Source organism: Bacillus rossius, chromosome 1 (assembly GCF_032445375.1).
Source record: "Bacillus rossius redtenbacheri isolate Brsri chromosome 1, Brsri_v3, whole genome shotgun sequence".
NCBI lineage: Eukaryota > Metazoa > Arthropoda > Insecta > Phasmatodea > Bacillidae > Bacillus > Bacillus rossius.
The window spans coordinates 159,640,538-159,661,467 of record NC_086330.1 but is presented as its reverse complement, the minus strand read 5'-3'; the positions used below and the strand labels follow the sequence as shown (position 1 = coordinate 159,661,467).

Sequence of the window (20,930 nt, the reverse complement as noted above, 5' to 3'; positions counted from 1 at the left end):
CATTTCTGCCGTGAACCTAAAAACAAAGTTAGCATTAATTAAAACAATAATTTTAGTTACATTTGTCAAAGGTTTTTCACGAAATCATCTGGTTTTTGATGTGTAAGTAACATCTTAGCTCTTGGTATACGGCATTTGGTGGGAGTAATTTACTGAAATGTTTAAAAACCACGATGCTGCCATCTGTGGCGGATAGCGCGAACAAAAGCTCACAAAGCCAAGGGTAAACTTTATAGTATTAGCCGTTTTATGAATTTTAACAAGATGGGCAGTATTTTAAGAAAATTCCTTGTCGAAAATCAGGTCCAAAGCCGAGGTTTAGTATGTATTTTATTCCAGTATTTTTCGCTTTACTCGGAGCTGTTTCATTATATAGTTTAAATTTTCGATCTGCAAATGGAACGATTCGATAGTCGACGAAGCTACTCCGGCAGCGAATTCTAGATGTGGGTGCGGAAACTACGTGCGATTCGCGTCAAGAACTTTAGTTGAAAAAACAATTTACGTTTATTTATCACCCTTATTTTAAATAAGTCTACGAAGTTTGTATTTACAACATGAGAACACATGAATTGGCTCGTTACCGAATGGTCAGTAAGCTGCAACTCACGGCGGCGTGGTCCGCCATGGAGTACACGGCCACAGTCTTGATGCCCATCTTGCGCGCGGTCCGCATGACGCGACACGCGATCTCCCCCCGGTTCGCGACCAGCAGCTTGTCGAAGTGGCTCTCGTGGGGGTTGACGGGGTCCACATCCCAGCCGCCGCGGTGGGAGCAGGACACGTGGATCCGCCGGTAGCACAGGTGCAGCAGCAGGACCTGCAACATCACACGATGCCGGACTTTATGATTACGTTTAGCACGGTTAAACTTTCAGACTATTTGAGTGGCCGAAAGTCAACAAAAAAATAAATAGAGTGCATATTTTTTTGCATGATTAGCTGGAAAAGTTGAATTTTTAACATAAGGAGAACCAAATGGAATAAATAACTGTTTTATTATTATCATTATTATTATTATTTAAAGGTAATGTTGGTGGCTACTGCGAGGTACAGTTAAAATTACTTTCAGATTATTAACTTTTTTTAGCCGTTTGACAACCATTAAAATTCTGAGGAATTTAAAAGGCTTGGTACAATTTAATTTTTTTTTCTAAAAATAAATTAAACCATAAAACATAACAGCCTGTTAAAACTTTTAATCGAAACTTTTAACTTTTAATCGAAAAGTTCCAGTTTTATATTACATTTTATTCTTCCTATTCATAATGCACAAAAAACGTTAAAAATGCATCTTTGCCAGCTAATTATGCAAAAAATTATGCACTACATATATTTCATTTTGTTGAAGTACGGCTACTCAAAAAGTCTACAAGTTTAACCATGTTAAACGTAAATATAAAATAATGACCTGGAACGGGACACACAGCCTTAACGTAACTCACATCAATGTACAGTAAAGGAATTGATGATGGGGAAACAAAAAGTGGTGAGAAAGAGCAGGAGGTACAAAATCCCGCGGACCTGATTTTCGAGCCCCGGTTGTGTTTCAAAGATTTTTTATGGGTGATTTTTCTTGCTTATATGACGAATTGAAATCTATCGCTAATTTCAGAAAACCTTACAAATCATTAATTACGCACAGAATACGTTTACAACTGCTGCCGGTAACGTTTACAGTTTTTATTTTTATTTTTAACGGTTTGATCTGTAAAGATGTGCATTAAGTAATGAGAAGGGAGCTCGGCCAACATTAACTGTCACACCCAAGGCCTTAGTTTCTCTGGACGGGCCTGCCAACTGTGAAACATAAAATAAGAGATTTATTGTTGTTGTTCATCGTATCTTGGAGACGTACACAAGTAGTTTGTTTCTATTCCAAAACTTGCCCAGTCGAATTGGTCCCAACGCCTCGAGATTTCGGATGACGCGAATCTTCAATTTCTCGGGCGAATAGAATTAGGAAGACCAGGATCTATCATTGGAAATGACCAAATTTATAATACTATTGTAACAGCCCATGCTTTTGTAATAATTTTTTTTATAGCAGATCAGGACCGCGACTCTAGCAGGACGCGCGGTGCTCACACGCAGAGTAAATGCACTTCGTTGGTATTAGTTTTATGGAAGAAAAAAGATTGAGACCGATCATGAATGCAATTTTAAAGTTCTAGCCCGAGATATTATTTTACAATAGCATAGCCTAAGTAAACAATTAATTTATTATAACTACTATCCTTCGTATTTTTGACACAGATATCAAAGCCACGACTGTATTTATAGTTTGTTTTTTTAATCATATCTGTGTTGGGAGTGACATACTTGAACACACGCTTGCATCCAGGGGCGTACTCAGCTCAAAATTGAAAAATGTAGGTTTTGGGGGGTGGGGAGGATTTTTCGTGATTAAATCTATGGGTGAGCAGGATCTTATGAATTTCGTAGTTTCTTTAAAGTGTTTAAATACCAACAGCCAACCTTCCGAATGGGGTTTCTACCCTCCTATTCCCCCTCCCCCACCCACAACAATTTGCCCTTGCTTTCATCGCTGGTTAAACGTCTGGTGGCAAATCGTGAACCAAGAACAAATGTCGTAGGCCAAAAACACGTCTCTGCATGATCGTTATGACCGCAGGCGTCTCTCTGCGTCACACAGTTTACAGACATTTGACACGACCACTTACTTTTATTAATATTTTATTTTTTTGCTTGCTACGCTCCCGTTTGAAAACAGTTTACCTAACAGGGGGCGGGTCACAAACTTGACTTAAACTTATGTAACATAATGATAAATGCTTCAACAGCTATGCCTGGCTCGGAATTAGAACACGGAAGCGAAGATGGCTCTTCAACTGCGCTAAGGAGGTTGGGGTCAGTTGCGTAGGTACGCAGAAAGAGGGGATAGGGGAGAATATATCCTCCTGAAGTTATGAAAAAAATATGCTAGGAATCGGTGAAGGCAGTATGTTATTTTGGGTGATGAAAGGTGAGCTGGAATCACAAACCACGAATGCTGTCATGGATGTGGATCCCAGGGGGGCCAATGGGGGGGGGGGGGCAAGGTCCCCCTTGTAACTAAGGAGCCCCTCACTGCCCCCCCTCTTGCATTAGCAGAATCATGACTGTAAAACGGGGTTGATAAACGTAAAACTGTTTTAAAGAAACTTAATGTATGTTTTAAAGTTTTCTGCTGATTTCATGCAAATAGGCCAACATGTAGGCAGTATACAACATGCAAGCACCTATCCAGAGATGACTTGTGTTGGTTAAAAGGTTAAAACCCATGCTCAACACTCTCGGGACTCCCCCCCCCCCCCCCCCCCTTTTTACGAATTCTATAGATTTTCACCTCTTAATGCGGTGGTGCACTTTGAGAATTATAATGTAACTTTCCAAACCCCTTGTTGACGTAAGTTTTTGTAAAAAAAAATTATTATTTTTCCAAATCCCCTCCCGAAATAAATTCCTGTATCGCCACTTAACCAGGGCAGCTTCTAGTGAAGCTATTTGGACGACCATGTCATGCGACTGCTTGGCATCAGAGCGAGGTAATCTCAAGTTTGTGACGAAACAAAATTTTTAACAGACGTGCACAAAGCCTTAATATAAATGTCTCAGTTACTTGTGAAATTTTTTATATATATATACACACACACACACACACCAACACACAGATACACACACACACACGCACACAGAGTTCAACAGTAACAAAAAAAAAAGACAAATCTTTTTCGAAATATCCTTCATTCAGGAGATATTACACATGTTTATGTTTTTCCAACTTTTCACTACCTTACCGTACAAAAATGCTAATACTTTTAGACATGATTAAGCTTCAACAATTCCCTTTACAAGATTTGAAAGAGCGTTGGATATCGCGTCAGATAATCTTGTTTTCAATCTTTAGAGTCACTTAGAAAGTTGGTCAACATCAGTTAATTCATTCGAAAATTTGAATAATCGAAAATTGTGACAAACTTGTACTTCGTCCGATTTTTAAAAAGCACCCACAACTCGTCAAATTTCACAAACACTTGTTAAATTTACTGACTTTACATCGGTATATCCAGACGTGAAAAAGTTTCACAATGCTTTTCTTCTTCTTTAAACTGTAATATTTGTCCTAGAGTTCGGTCATGAAGGGTTGTGACATCAGAATTCTACCGACAAAAGTAGTATATAATAGCCGGAACTGGCACAGGATGCAGGTAGTGGTTTCTGTGGAGTTTTCCGCAATGTTGAATTATGACGTCACGGCGGCCATCTTGGATGAGTGTAACGGGACACAGCGTAACGGGACAAGTAGGTCATTGACCTTTGACCCTCAAAATTGTCCAAAATTGGGCAAAAATTGCCCAATATTCCTCAAAATATCAATTTTTTTAGAAAACAATTCCGCCAAAAAATCTCAAAAAATTCCACAATTCAAAAATTAGGATTTCGAAAATCCTCAAAAGTCGTTTTGCCCTAGAAAGAACCCAAATTCCTAAAAACGGCTTAAGCATCCATGTCTAAAGCCTGCGGTAAGCCATTTCTAGGAATAAGGATGTCACGGCAGCCATCTTGGATTATGTCGTCACCGTTACAATTTCCGTTACGGTCGCCATCTCTAACTTTTTTATTTATTATCCGATTTTAATGATTTTTTTTTAAATTATAAAAAAATTCAATTAATAAAATGTTTATAAAAAATATTTTTAAAAAAATGTACTTTTACGACACGGAGTTCGGAGTCCTCGGTTCTAACCCGGTGAGGGCAAAAAAATAAAAATGGCGACCGTTCCTTCCCCCGTGATGATTGCAGGCAGACTGGCCCCCACCACTTTGTTAATAGCATATACATCATCCGACAGTATGACGTCATGTCCGCCATCTTGTCTTTGTTTTCTGGTAGCCATCATCTTGTTACCGTCTGCTAGAGTGCGCTGACGCCATGTTAGTTAAATTCTCACCCGCTAGATTGCAGTAATCATTTATTATTGCTGTCACCCGCCATCTTGTCATTTGGCCGCCATCTTGAAAATCCGTAATTATTTAGCTAGGAATTCGGGAAAAATTTTAAAAATCATCAAAAAATTAATCCATCAAATTAAATAATAAAAATCTTTAAAAAACACCGTTGCACTTTTCGTTACTACAGCCATCTTGAAAATCCGTAATTTCAATGCTAGAGATGCGGGGAAAAGTTCAAAATTCATTAAATAAATTTGTAATCTATATAATGATTGATTATATCGACTAAGGGCCTTGGTTCAATCCTTGGGTGATTCAAAACAACTTTAATTTTTATGTAAAAATACCTAAAAAATGACAGGTTCGAGAAATAAAACATCGTAAGTTCTTTTTAAAAACAACATTTTATTGCATAATTTCTATTCTACTACAGGAACACTTGTGAAAGCCAGCAATCTTATAAACATTTAGTTCCGCATTGGTGTGAAATGACTAATTCTTAACTCCAATCGGTTTATACTAGACAGAGACCAACCGGAACCTTTACTGACATAGTCCTCCTCTTCTTGACAGAGTTTCTTGATACCATGTTTAACAGTTTGCTTCACATCGTCAGAACTGTAAATTACTGCAGCCGAAGTCTTGAAAGCACATTTCTTCACTTTGTCATCGAATGGATACGGCTTTCCATATATACAGTCCAACCACAAGTTATATTTCAAAGGTCCGTTTGTTGCTACGTCATCAGTAAGCTGATTATGTCCTCTCTGATATCATCAAGAAAATTACAAATGTATTTCGACTGACCTAACGTATTTAAATAATAGTAGTCTTTCAATGTTCCACGAAATGCAGACTGTGCCAAGTAGAAGCCATTATCGTTCACTTGTAATGCTCCGAACACAGTCTTAGGTTTATTTTCCTGTTCAGACGTCATAGCAATCGGTTTGCTGCACAACGCTTTTTTTGCTTGTACACTCACGAGTCACCAGTCTAAACCGAGGAGTCGAACTTTCTACAGGTAGTTCAGCAGTAGGCGCACAGACTTCACCTTTACATTTTTTTTCGCATGATGTCGCAAACTGTCAATTCAAGTAAACCATTTAAGGCACTCATCACAGCGAAACTTCATGCGAGAAGGATTCTTCTTGCATTTACTCCTCTCATGTCTTCGTGCATCATGGGAAAATGCGAACGACGTATCACAGTAGCTGCAAGGATACCGTGGTGATGAAGTCGAGCCTTTCAGACCTGTTCCAAATACTGGCGTTGCAACAGTAGTACAATTTCCAGGCATACTCTTATGAACATCAATACATCGTAGTAGAGGGAAATAGTATGTATGGCGCAACCGGCTCCCGGCGCAAGATTGGGATTGACTAATCGATTGTGAGCCAACTTCGGTAGGATCGATATATCTCGTAGGGTAACTTCGGGCGTGTTCGTTGCGGAGGGGGAGGTGGATGTTGAGGGTGTGTGTGTGTATGTTTCTAAATGAGGGAGGCAGGTAGCGCTAGTGTCGCGCGCCGGAATTATTTTTACAAGTATAAAAGTGTGAGTGCGGGCGGCGGTTGGATTCGAACCTTCGTTTCTGGATCGTTAGTCCGTCACGCTAACCACAACACCACGACGACAGTTGATAATATAAATAATAAATAAGGAACATATAATTCACACTAGCTCCACATTTGAAATATAAATAAAAAAAAAATAGTTGGTAGAGGGCGCCGCCATGTTTAATTTATTTTATAGTGGTAGGCGGTAAATTTAAAAATATCTTGTCGACTGCTAGGGTCCGCCATCTTTTTTTATAGAAATATACATTGATTTAAAAGAAAAAAAACTTTAAGTCTTATAGTAAAGCCCTTTTTGTATAGTACTGGCCGCCATATTTGTTTTTTTATAGTACTAGCGACAAATTCAAACACCAGAGATTATTTTGTTATAGTGTTAGCATATGTTTTTGCTATAGTACTAGTGGTTTTTATAGTGTTATGTTGTTTTTCTATAGTGAAAGAATAATGTTTCGTTATGCTGCTATAGTACTAACAAATAATTTTTATAGCGGTTTTTAAAAAATTAATTATAGTAGAATCTTTGTTATGTTTGTGTAAACTTGCCAGCCACACTCCCTACAAATGTTTTTTTCAGTGATACAACTGTTACTGAACATAACCTAAAAATGTCAAACGACACCACAGATATAAAATGTTAACATGTGTTATGCGGAGCTCCATCACTCACCTATCCTGCTTGAAGGTCCGCAGGCAACTGAAACAGTAAGCTACTTGCAGTCAGGTAAATACTGCCAAATAGAGTCTGCTCTGTGAAAGTCTACCCCACCCCCACCACCAGTATGCTTAAAACAAACACCACCATACTAGCTATGACTAAATACCCGGAGCAACATAACCTTAAAAAAGGCACCATACTAGCTATGTCTACCCCACCACCAGTATGCGTAAAAGCCCCGCCATACCAGCTATGACTAAAGAAACATAACCTCAAAAATCCCGCGCAGAGAGATCGAGATGTTGTCCGCTGGAGCGTCACTCATAAACTGCGCAATTATAACCCCACACATCATATTAGAAGCATAATAATGTCTTTAAAAAAATGCTTTAAGTAATAAGCATAGTTAAATTTTATAATATTAGGAAAACAGAAAATAAGCATAGTTAGGACCCCTACAGTTAACACGTAGCGTTAAGTAATTAATGATATTTGGTTAGAATGCTACGACTCTAAGAGACTATGAGGCTACAATTCTACGAGTGTACAAGACTCCTCCAACTACCTTCAAGTGTACAAAGCTCCAACTACTCCAGCAGCATTATGTTATAAGATTACATGACTGCTTGTTTACATAGCTACAAGTCAACGAGGCTACTTGGCTACGTAGCTACAAGTATACGAGGCTCCAAGACATCATGACTACGCGACTACGAGCCATGAGGTAACGAGACTACGTGACTACGGGTATTCAAGTTTACGAGACTGCGAGGCTACAGAGCTACGAAGCTTCTAGAACATAAGTTTACGAGACTGCGAGGATACAGGACTACAAGTCTACACGAGTACTTGACTACGAAGCTACAAGTCTACATGGCTCCAATTGCGGCATCTGTCTTCGTCTGAATTTTCTCTTTGGCTCCAACTGCTACAGCAGCATTATGTTATAATAGTAAAAGGCTACTTGACTACGAAGCTACAAGTCTACATGGCACCAATTGCGGCATCTGTCTTCGGCTGAATTTTCTCTTTGGCTCCAACTGCTACAGCAGCATTATGTTATAATATTACAAGGCTACTTCGTTACGAAGCTACACATCTACAAGGCTCCAATTATCGCATCTGTCTTCGTCTGGCATTTTCTCTTTTGCTCCCACTGCTCCAACAGCATTATGTTATATGATTCCATGGATACTTTGTTACGTAGCTACAGGTCTACGAGGTTCCAATGCATTATGTTTACGAAGCTTCCAGAACACAAGGTTACGAGACTGCGAGGCTACAGGACTACGAAGCTTCCAGGACAGTAGGCTACATGGCTACGAGACTACATGACTCTAACTGATTACAATAGCACCATTCAGTGGTGAGAGTTAGGTTATCTAATGCAAAGCAAATTGATGCAAGTAGTTCTGGCTGTCATCAACAGATGTAGCCACGTGTTGCTTGCAGGTAAATATTAATTAGTTAGTTTATGTGGGATGCGGGATGCTCACTAACGATCGCAAAAGAAGGAGGGCTTCGCTAGACACCAAGGAGAAGGAAGTTCGTCTTACATGTTAATGCTTCGCTGATGTCTCATGGCATATTATTTGACTGAGTAATGGTTGTTTATTTCTTTAATTCCACCTGGTAAAATTATTGCAAGTGTCAATTTATTAGCAGAAATTCACTAATTAAATGTAACTCTGAATAAAATGACATGACTCATTAAGTAAATATCCTTCATGCAGAGATCGATTTCTCACAAATAATCAGCAGCACTCGGAGAAAATCATTAGATGTCTAGCCAGGAATAACCAGAAGTACTTGGAGAAAACCATCAAATTATTAACAAGAATAATCAGGAGCACACGGAGAAAACGTAATGACAAGAATAATCGGGAGCACACGGAGAAAACCACCACACGTTTGCTTTGATATCATAAAATTACAGGGGGAAAAAATATTTAATAAATAACAAATAAATAATAAAAAAAATTAAAATGTAAAAAATACAAAAATACATAAACAGTTTCTGCTAGCTTGTGAACTTCTCATTGTTGAGCAAAGATAGAGTTCTAGTACAAGCATTAACAAAGTGGTGGGGGCCAGCCTGCCTGCAATCAACACGGGGGAAGGATCGGTCGCCATTTTTATTTTTTTTGCCCTCACCGGGTTCAAACCGAGGACTCCGAACTCCGTGTCGTAAAAGTACATTTTTTTAAAAATATTTTTTATTAAAATTTTAATAATTGAATTTTTTTATATTTTTTAAAAAAAATTCATTAAAATCGGATAATAAATAAAAAAGTTAAAGATGGCGACCGTAACGGAAATTGCAACGGTGACGACATAATCCAAGATGGCTGCCGTGACATCCTTATTCCTAGAAATGGCTTACCGGAGGCTTTAGACATGGATGCTTAAGCCATTTTTAGGAATTTGGGTTCTTTCTAGGGCAAAACGACTTTTGAGGATTTTCGAAATCCTAATTTTTGAATTGTGGAATTTTTTGAGATTTTTTGGCGGAATTTTTTTCTAAAAAAATTGATATTTTGGCGGATTTAGAGGAATTTTGAGCAATTTTTGCCTAATTTTGGACAATTTTGAGGGTCAAAGGTCAATGTCCTACTTGTCCCGTTACGCTGTGTCCCGTTACACTCATCCAAGATGGCCGCCGTGACGTCATAATTCAGCATTGCGGAAAACTCCACAGACACCACTACCTGCATCCTGTGCCAGTTCCCGCTATTATATACTACTGACAAACTTTGACTGCAGATTTATCTAGGAAAAAAGTTGAAAACTTGTTGTATGGTTTTCTCGAGTGTTGTTACCTTCAATTATTACAATGAAATCATTTTATGAACGCGACACTTAGCTTTCCATCTCAAATGATATCTTTATTATTTGCTATACAAAAATTTCACATCCAACTTCCAAAGCGTTCGTTTACCTTGGGAAGAACTTCAGACCGACTAACTTTGGCTGCAGGATGAAAACATAGTCTATGTATAAATAATGACGAATATAACCTTCTTAAAATTTATTAATATGAACATATAACTGACATACATGTGAGGTACCTCGACAGTGAGGTTATTTGAGGGGCTCAGTAGGAAAGTGCGTCACAAACTTCAAGCATATAAATTCACAGGAATATACGATGATGATTATTATTATTGGTATCTGCTATCTTGGTGCTAAAAAAAAAGTTATCACACATTCTTATCTTTCTTTTCAAATGTGGGTAACTCGTTGTTTGATTACGATATCCACGACATTTTTTTAAAAGCGTCCAACCACGAAAATAAATCAACCAAGGCGCTAGAAGTTTGTGCAATGAATGCAAGTTGACATGAACAGATGTCTGACGCAAAATAACTTTATTTTAATGGTAATTTTGGTTTATCTTCCATTTCCGGTGAGTTCCACATGACTGAATGAAAGACAGTGCACGGGGCCGCGGCAGTAGGCCGAAAATCACTAGGCCGAAAGGCACTAGGCCGAAGGCACTCGGCCGAAAGGCACTAGGCCGACAGGCACTAGGCCGAAAGGCACTAGGCCGACAGGCAGTAGGCCGAAAGGCACTAGGCCGACAGGCAGTAGGCCGAAAGGCAGTAGGCCGAAAGGCAGTAGGCCGAAAGGCACTAGGCCGACAGGCACTTTGCCGACAGGCACTAGGCCGAAAAATTGAAAATTTATCTCGCTGGAAATATGTCTTAACTCTGGCAACAGGCACTAGGCCGACAGGCACTAGGCCGACATGCAGTAGGCCGAAAATTATAATATTTTTATCACTGGGAATATGTCTTAACTCTGGCAACAGGCACTAGGCCGAAAGGCACTAGGCCGACAGGCACTAGGCCGATAGGCACTAGGCCGATAGGCACTAGGCCGAAAGGCACTAGGCCGACAGGCAGTAGGCCGAAAGGCACTAGGCCGACAGGCAGTAGGCCGAAAGGCAGTAGGCCGAAAGGCAGTAGGCCGAAAGGCACTAGGCCGACAGGCACTTTGCCGACAGGCACTAGGCCGAAAAATTGAAAATTTATCTCGCTGGAAATATGTCTTAACTCTGGCAACAGGCACTAGGCCGACAGGCACTAGGCCGACATGCAGTAGGCCGAAAATTATAATATTTTTATCACTGGGAATATGTCTTAACTCTGGCAACAGGCACTAGGCCGAAAGGCACTAGGCCGACAGGCACTAGGCCGATAGGCACTAGGCCGATAGGCACTAGGCCGACAGGCACTTGGCCGAAAGGCACTAGGCCGACAGGCACTTGGCCGACAGGCACTTGGCCGACAGGCACTAGGCCGACAGGCACTAGGCCGACAGGCACTAGGCCGACAGGCACTAGGCCGACAGGCACTAGGCCGACAGGCACTAGGCCGAAAGGCACTAGGCCGAAAGGCACTAGGCCGAAAGGCACTAGGCCGACAGGCACTAGGCCGAAAGGCACTATGCCGAAATTTCGGCCAAATGACTTTCGGGTTAGTGACTGCTACCCCCATATGCGTGTGTTGTGTCGGTTGACTTTTCCTGAGACATGAAAAGTGGCTTCGTCACTGAAGATTAATTTGCTTGTAAAGTCATCGTCTTCAAGACGGTTCTGCTTGACAATGCAGAACTGCAGTCGGAGCAATTTGTCATCGTGGCTGATGGCTTGCAGAAGCTGTAATTTGTACGGCTTCACTCTTAATCGCTTACGAAGAATTTTCCACACTGTTGGCTGAGGGAGGTTCAATTCTGCACTAGCCCGATAAGTTGACTTCTTGGGACTCCGCACCATCATGTCCCGTACACAATCCACTGTCTGTTGTGACATGCCTGGCCGACCCGACCGTTTTGCGTCGCACAAACAACCGTCTTCCTCGAATTTCTTGTACCTCTTCATTATGCTATTGTAAACTGGTGGTGTTTTGTTAAACTTGCTACGGAAAGCTCTTTGGACACTCACTACCGATTCGCTACGGGCGTATTCAAGCACACAGAAGGCTTTCTCTGCCTGGTTCTCAGCCATTTTCAGCAACTACATGCACTAGCGCCCCTGTCGGTTGTTTTTTAAAATAGCTTTTTGACGCTACATTCAAAAAATACTTAAAGAGTTGTTCTTTCACGGGGTGTATAATTTGTTACGTTATTCTTTTCCATTTCGCTGTACCGATTTTATGAAATGTTTCACGGACTTTATAATTAGCCTGTTTATATAGATAGGCCTAATAATAGAACCCAGCGATAGGCCTAACTTTAATAAAATACAAACAATATACTGCAACGTTACTGGTCTTTATTAATAGTATTGCTAAGGTTTCACAATACTATTTGAAGGCTTATTAGTGTGATACACATAATTAATCATTAATCTTACAATTAACACACAGAGGTAGGAAGAATAGAAGTAATACTTTCTATTTAATTTATATGATAACAATTTATTTACTAACGTAACACATATACCTCCATTCCATATAATGGTTAATTAAATTATCAATACGATTAACCTGAAATTCGTAACATGTGTCTGATTATCCGCTGGATCAATTACAGGAAATAAGGTCGGCACAGAAATACACTTTCAAGAGTCTATTCGTCAAAATTATTTAATACTATTACTTACATTCACAGTGTACGTTGTAGAGATATAAATGTTATTATTTTACTTGAGGGTTCAATGAAAATTAAGTATTATCACCACGGCTAAAACTCAGGGTCAGCTTCGAGAAATTATGAAATCGGACCACTGGTTTTCGAATTCTAATTCCATACTAAAAAGTTCGTGTTTTAGATAATTTAAATTGTTTTGCTCAAAGACATATAATGTTTCGAAATTGATTGTAAATACTTGTGAGGACTAAATGAATTAACATATATCAATGTCCGGGATGATGTTCCAAGTCGCGTCCTTTACAACGCGAAAACGTATTTGTTAAATACGTGGCCGAACTGTCAATTAATGTCATATTTAATACTCACAAACCATATGTGAATTCTGGTGAATTCTTTTATATATAGATATAAACACTGAAGCTAAAACTCACATGTTAAATCACCAAAATAAGCGGCGTATTGGTAATAACCAAACCACGATGACGCCTTATTTTACATTCTCTCTTTAACAATTAAAATTTAATTAATCTCCTGACCTGAACCGGCTGCTGATTGGCTGAAGAACATATAAAACATATGGCCTTCAGACAACAACCCGCGGCAAAGAACCAGGTAAGATATAATTAAATTTAAAAGAAAAATAATTAAATTTAACAACAAACTTGAACCAAAGAGATTACAAACATATAAAAAAGTCCGTGCTGAAAACAAAGAAAATAACAAACAATATTATAAGTTAATGTTCGAAAATATCTTCAACTGTTATTATATCGTTGGACTGAGAAAATAAGTGTTTGTAAAATATAGTATGCAGCTGTATACATCAAAGGTGGAAAATAAACATAACATAATACATTACTATTAATTAAAATAAACAATAATAAACCTAATTAATGTGTGGGAAATCTTGTTACCGCACAATACGACACAGCAATAGGTCTACATTTATTTAATTAAAGAAAAATAGAATATACGACTCACCGATAGACCTGCCTAAATTATCACATTACATAATTTGTAATCAAATGTCGCGGCAAAGAAGCATTTTGTGTGCAACATTAAATCAATTTTGCATTAAATTCTACTGGAATTTCGGAAATAGTTATCCTCACTATCACTGTCAACAATAACCCGCCTTACATCTTGCCATTTTCTTTCCTGGTACTTGCTAGCTCTCAGGTTAACTAGCTAGCCATCGGTTCATCCACGGGATATGTTAGCCGAAGGGTTATCTCGGAGTTAGGCGCTAACTGGGGGTCGTAAAACGAAAATAAGAGGTATCCTCCAGTTCAATTGTAGCCATAGGCTTAGCCAAGGTTCATATAATTGGCCCTTAAACTCGTTATGTTTTACAAACACTATATTTTTAGCCATAGGAAAGTTAACTGGACTTTAACTTACATACCTGCCATTTTATACTGACACACCAAACCTAATTCATAAAACCTACAATTTTTGAGCCAAAATCAATTTAGCTAGTCGAAAATAAACTCAGCTAAACCTTTATACTTAAAATAACTCAGTATGAAAAATTTGGCCTAATACCTTTCGGTCTTAAAGCACTCAAAGTAAAATCGTTTAGTGTGTAATCGTTCATACTGTCATTTTCCTGACAAGCAGTGAGGGGAGTTTTTATGTGTTTAGTATATGTTATTTGAAAAAAAAAATATCTAAGTAGTATAGTTTGGGGGCTCCAGGGACAAGGTTCCAGGGTGTGGTGAATGTGGTGCCAACCGCCATATTAGATTGTGACATCACGACGGCAATCTTGGATGCCCGAGACCTTGACCTTTGACATTGACCCCGGCGGCCATATTGGATCCACCAAATTTGACTCGCCATATTGTATCCGCCATATTAGATTTGCCATATTGGATCCGCCATCTTTAAATCGAGCGCCCCACTCACTCATGATGAAATTTTTGTCACGGCCACCATATCAATTTTTTTTTTCCTTTCCGCTGGAGGCCGCCATCTTAGATACAGTCGAATTTGTTTTCACTGTTTGTTCCTAAAGAGCTCAGCATCGCTCTGTCTCATCACATAAGGTCGATGTTCCATTACCTACCAGAGCTATTATGGTCCTTATTGACATATAATATTTAATATTTTATGCAAAATACATTGGAAGAGCTGTGATTCGAACCATCGCAGCTCTGATCTCTAGGTTGAAAAACATACGCCTTTAACTGCACGACCATCGAGACATTTACCAAACTGAGAATTAAATAAGGTATATATAAAAATAACATGCATATTCAAACTTGTAAGTTTTTTAAATTTTAAGTAATAATAGCACCACATATTCGAGACAGAACCACCATCTTGTATTAAGACGTAACTGTTGCAATTATGGATAACGGCCGCCATCTTGAAAATCTGTAATTTTAATGCTATAGATTCCAAAAAAAAATCCAAAAAAATATTTTAAAAATTGCCTACTTCAAAATTTTAGTTACTTGTTTTCGGTCCTCGGTTCGATTTCCGGCGAGAGTAAACCAGTAATTTATTAATATATTTAAAAAATTCTCAATAAAAAGTAATAAAAACATCTTACACCACACCCGACATTTTGAATTATGTCACCACTGTATCAAAGATCGTTACGGATGCCTTCTTGAAAATCTTTATTCATTATCCGATTTTAATGGAAAAAAGTTCAAAATTCATTAAAAAAAATAACTCTTTAATATACTAATCGATTATATCGATTCTTGTCCGTGGTTCAATCCCTGGGCAATACAAAACAACTGTAATCGTGGTGCTGTGCTCAGGATAAAACCATAATTATTAATAATAAATGTCCGGTGGAAGCGTCAGGCTAATTATCTAAAAGGACTTGCCAGAGGGGCACAGCCCACTTACAAACACAATTTAAAATTAACCACCCTGACAGTAGGAAAGGTTACTTGGATTGTGGTTTCAAGTAGCAGCAAATGAAAACAATCGTATGGTTTGGTTTCATTAGAGGCTTTTACTGTTGATTAGTAGTTTAGTATCTTTTCATTGCCGGTTTCTTACATTTGAAAATATCTTACGGCATTACAAACAAAACTGGTAACAATGTCAGATTCTTATTTTTGATACATTACATTGAGTACACTAACAAATAAAATAAAAAAAAAGGGGGGCGGGGAACACAATTTCATGCTATACTAAGTTCAACTGTTTAGGAACATTGAGCTCGCAGGCTCAAAAAACAAATATATGTGTTTAAAATACAATATTTTATAATAATAAGGAAAACGTCCTAAAACTGGCGGAGTTATAAAGCTGTTCTTCACTTCTTTTTGAGGGGTGCCGAAAGATGGAGGGAGACTCCGTTATAGAGGCTCACGAGTTACATTTTGAGGTGCAAAATGTGGCGCCGGAACTGGGCCGCCATCTTGAACTGGTCTGGGGTCCTTGAAGCACTCTGGAATTCTTGAGTACTCTGGGATTCTGGAACCCTCTGGGATTCTGGAACCCTGCCTTAGCTGGCAGGGTGAAGTAGATAGTGGCTGTCCCTGGGGGTGATCCGGGGACGCGCGTCGCGGGAGCTCGCGAGAGCTCGCGGTAGCCATAGAAGAAATAATTATGCCGAAAACCAAAAAAAACTAAAGTTAAACTTTACTATTTGGGCAGCTACGAAGAACAACTAAAAAAATCTAGGCGACATGGCCTGGCTCAGAAAGCAACTACATTATTGCCGAAAGCGGATCACGATAGCTGCTGGTCGTTACTGCGACCTGTTGCGAAGATGCGCGCTGGACGAGAGCTGCCCTCAAAATCCCTGAAATGGCGCCGGGATGCTAACTTAAAATTAAGTCCGGTCGTCTGTTCCTCTGGAGGAGGGGATTGGGAAACCCGAAGTGCTCCGAAGGGCTCCAAAAGAAAAAAAAGGCTCCGGCGACCTATCGACTGAGTGTGAGGTCGACTGTTTCTCCTGGTGGGGATAGGGTAGTCAGTAGTGCGCTCTCGCTCTCAGCTGGTTCGTCCTTTCGCCGATAGATGGTGTGGGCATGCAGATCGGAGTCTCGCAGAGACCATCGCGGCACTTGGTGGCCGCCATTTTGCAAGGGGGGGGGCGGGGATTTTGGCCTTGAGGTTGGTCATTGCCGCGGCTGGCCGATGACTGCTGTAGACCAGGACGGGGTGGGGGGTATGTCCGGTGAATGACCTGCCCTGGAAGAGTTCGCCGGCCAGACGTCGGGACGTGCGGTGGAGCTTGAAAAAAGGACACCAAAACGTGTTAGAGACCGCAAACTTCAGCACACCTCCGAGAAGGGGTGGAGGTGACCATGGGAAGCTTAGGGCGGCTACTTTCGTCACGCGTAGCGCTAAACTCGTGACGAAACGCGACGGCCAGTGGATACCGTTGCTGATGATAGCCCTGTAGTCGGCTAGACCCAGCAAATTTGGTGGGAAACGGCGGTGAGAGCACTATACTGCTCAACAAGCTAACCTGCCGGTACACTCGACCGAACAAGTTTGGATGGGGCGAAAGCAGCGGGTGAAAGAGTAAAATTAAAGTTATAAAAAAATTTTAAAATTTTGTAAAACTAAGAAAATAAAAAAAAATCGTGCCTAAAGTAGCACTGATTCGGCACACAACTTTAATTTAAAAAAGTGCCACCAAAGTGACATGTTTGAGAAAAAACACCGCAACTTATTTTAAAAAACAAAAAAAAAATATTACATAAATGCTATACTACTACAAGTACAAAAAAACACAGACAAATTATTAAAGTCTTGTGAATTTCTCGACTTCTGCATATGCCACCCATGAATTAAAGCGAGGTGGAAAGTCCCACCACTTGACGTAGGATCGTCCATTTCTTTGTTTTATAATATTCTCCACCAAGTACGTATCGGGATACAATGTAGGCTGTACCTCTTTGGCATAGAAGCTGCCACGGATAGATTTGTGGTCCAAATCTTCGAGGTAGTAGGTCCTAGGCTCTGATTCACCTACATGTGTCACACGGAAAAGTTCGGGACTCCAGTTCGCAGTGAAACCTTTCTCGAAGATACCTTTCTGCTTGGAGATTCGCACAATGTCACCGACGTTAGCTTTAAGCTTTAGAGGATCTTTCTTCTTCGTGTTGGAAAACACTGTTCGAAGCAGGCGATTGTCCTTTACGTCCTTTGGCTTCATTTTCGTGGTAGAATGGACCGTGGAATTAAACTCGCTTATTAGTTTCGGCAAGATGTCAAGCCACTTGTAATTTCCATTAGCCGTGAACTGTCGCCACATCTTGGAACGCAAAGTTCTGTTAAACCGTTCGACAACAGAAGCTTTGACATTACTAAATGTAGAAAACTGTTTGATGTCATTCTTCTTCATCAAAGCCTTGAAGGTTGCATTGTAGAATTCTTTCCTGAGGTCCGTTTGCAGGTGCGATGGTACACGACCATCACGCAAAATATTGTCCATGGCCTTGGCTACTTCAGTTGCAGACTTTGATTTTAAAGGTATAGCCCAAGCGAACTTGCTATAAACATCGATGACTGTCAACATGTACTTGAAACCTTTATTCAATCGGGAATATGGAATCATCTCAACAATGTCCGCCTGGAATAAATCATCAATTCCGCGAACGATGACTTTGCGAAGAAGTTATTTTCGTCTAGCAGGAGCATGAAGTTGGTGAGCGATTCCCGTTCGACTCATTGTATGTAGCCAGCTTCCCTCAGTTCTTCGAGCATGGAGACTATTTCGTTGATATGCGAATAGTTTCCTACACTAAGCGAAACATGTAGAATTCTAAGGCGATCAACTAATTCATTGGGGTCGTCCCAATATACATAGTCAAATATCTGACCACTTTCTAACTTTTTTAAACCTTCACCATGTATTGTTAGTTCACTGAAGAGATTAGCGAGAATGTCGATCTTTTCATGATATTCGTCTTTATATACACCACTATCTGGATCGTTATCACGAAAATGTGCATTGGTTAGCTCTATCAGTTTTTTGTACTCTTGTAAGTCTTTGTGAGAATATCCTTTAGGCTCCCTGCGAAACAGCAATTCGTACAGACCCGGAGTCCCTCGCGTTTTGAACTCTTCTATGCACACGATATTTCCTGGTAGAAAGTCTATTTCTTTAGCACCGAGGAACCACTTATTATGTTTACTGTACACTCCATAGTTCATGTCTTTATTCCGACTCGTAAACGATATCAGGTATGGTCGGACCATTGCATTAACTTGGTGTCCCTTTTTCGGTATTTTTTTCTTGTGCTGAGACACTTCTGGTGTCTCATGTTACTATGTTTAATGTTTAACTATGTTTAATTTTAATGTTAACTTATTTTTTTAGTTAATGCTTTCATATTTATTTTTATTTATGTATTCAAAAGTCTCAGTTAAAATTAAACAAAAACTTTAGTTTTCCGTGCGGCTATTTACCTCTGTTGAATGGACTTGTCCACGTATGAAAGAGGGGGAATTAGCGGAGGGAGGTGGATGACATCACGGGTGTGTGACGATTGCGGGGGAGAGACTGGTTGGACTCTGGCGAAGACAGTGGCTCGCGGGCATTGACCGACGACGGAACAGCTGATAGTTCCATGAATATGGGGTCTCGGTGTAGCTCCGTGCACGGGAGTATGGACGCGACCCACACTGCCGTTGTTAGCTGTTAACCCTGGAGACTGCTATGTGGAACTATCGTGGCCGCGGCCTGCATCAGCTGATTTTTATTTATAATTTGGCAGGAACAGCAACGTATTTACTGTAAGCGATTTTAAACTTTTCGTGAAACGCGACTGTTAATGCACCTCGTCCCGAAGTGTGAAGACCGCTGCCATTTGACAGTGCTACATGTGTCACCTACGCCGAGTCTACAGCCCGGGTACCCGGAGGCGCTACATTTTTGGTAAATCCCTACTACACGGCGAGAATTACTGTAAGTAAAACTTTAATTTGTTATTGGTGGAAGAAGAAGTTGGTTTGGGACGATAGGCAAGCTTTGGTGTGGACTCCCCCTCGCCAAAGCGTGTTTCGAGTACGGACTTAGACTTATGCGAAGGCAAGGACTTGGTGTTGTAGGTAACATGATCGCTACGGCCGGGCATCACGTCAGGATTGTAATTTTTTATATCTTTTTTTATGTATTTTATGTCACTTGTAAGTAGTCCGTGTATTATAATTTATCTTTTTTTTTATGTGTCAGAATAAATTTACGAATGCTGCATAATCTACTCAACACATAAGCAAGCATTTAATTTTAGTTTTTGCGTCCCTACCGTGTCTACGCGAATAGCCATGGTAAAGTCAAAGTCAGCGGAGTTCAAACATAATGATTGTAACTGGCTGTCCTGGTAGGGACGGACGTGGGCTGCACGCCCCGGCACGGGGTAGCAGGCTACAGTGCATGGACTCTGTACTCGTTTATTCCTCTTCTTCACGATCTAGTTCATACATTCTCTTCTTTACAGTTGGCATTTCATCTTCAACTTCTGTCTTCACATTGATGACTGGTTCTTCATTATTTTTTATATGTTCGTCAAGGCGACTAGAGATTGGTTTAAATATCCCTTAATTTTCCATCTCACGTAGGCTACAAGTCTAGTTCGTTTAGCAAGTATATATTTTTTACGAACGGACTGTATAGCTCGATGAAGGTCACTGGCCAGGTCCGACATTGTACTGGCTGGAAACATATTGCAAGACCTCCTTTTATACTTTTTTCTTCGTTTGCAGAAACTTCTTTCTTGTGTTTCACTAAATCTGAATTTGTTGACAAGTGAGATGCTTTCAGACTACTTTGAAAAGTCCTCAAATCGTCATGTCTTTATGCATTCTATACTTCGATCATGTCGCGAATTCTAGAATCCGAAGCTTCCACGCGCTGGTCGATGGCAACGCGATACTCTAGTAATTCGTTTTTCACACTTTCTACTTTTTTAGCCAGTAGAGTAATGAATTTGCGGATAATGTCGTCATGAGACTTGAGAGCAATACGTAAGTCTAGAATGTTACGACCGAATCTTGAAATGCTATGACTCATGTTTGACGATAAACTGATCGAAAACCTCGTCTTTATCCGCCCTTATATAGTGGCCAGTCTTTGGCTATAACTAGGAATCCATATTCGTCTTTCCAACACAAGGAGCACATGTCTTTGAATTCCTGGAACGTCATGTCGGTGTTTACGTGAT

At 40.0% G+C, this 20,930-nt stretch overlaps 1 protein-coding gene across 1 annotated transcript in view; it reads right to left on the bottom strand.

Moving 5' to 3' along the window:
- Nucleotides 1-20,930, bottom strand: part of LOC134546354 (propionyl-CoA carboxylase alpha chain, mitochondrial-like) — a 136,825-nt gene that overhangs the window by 63,212 nt on the left and 52,683 nt on the right. Inside the window, exon 2 of the mRNA XM_063389139.1 lies at nt 611-820. Within this exon, the coding sequence (XP_063245209.1) occupies nt 611-820 (210 nt within the window). The remainder of the gene's footprint in view (nt 1-610; nt 821-20,930) is intronic.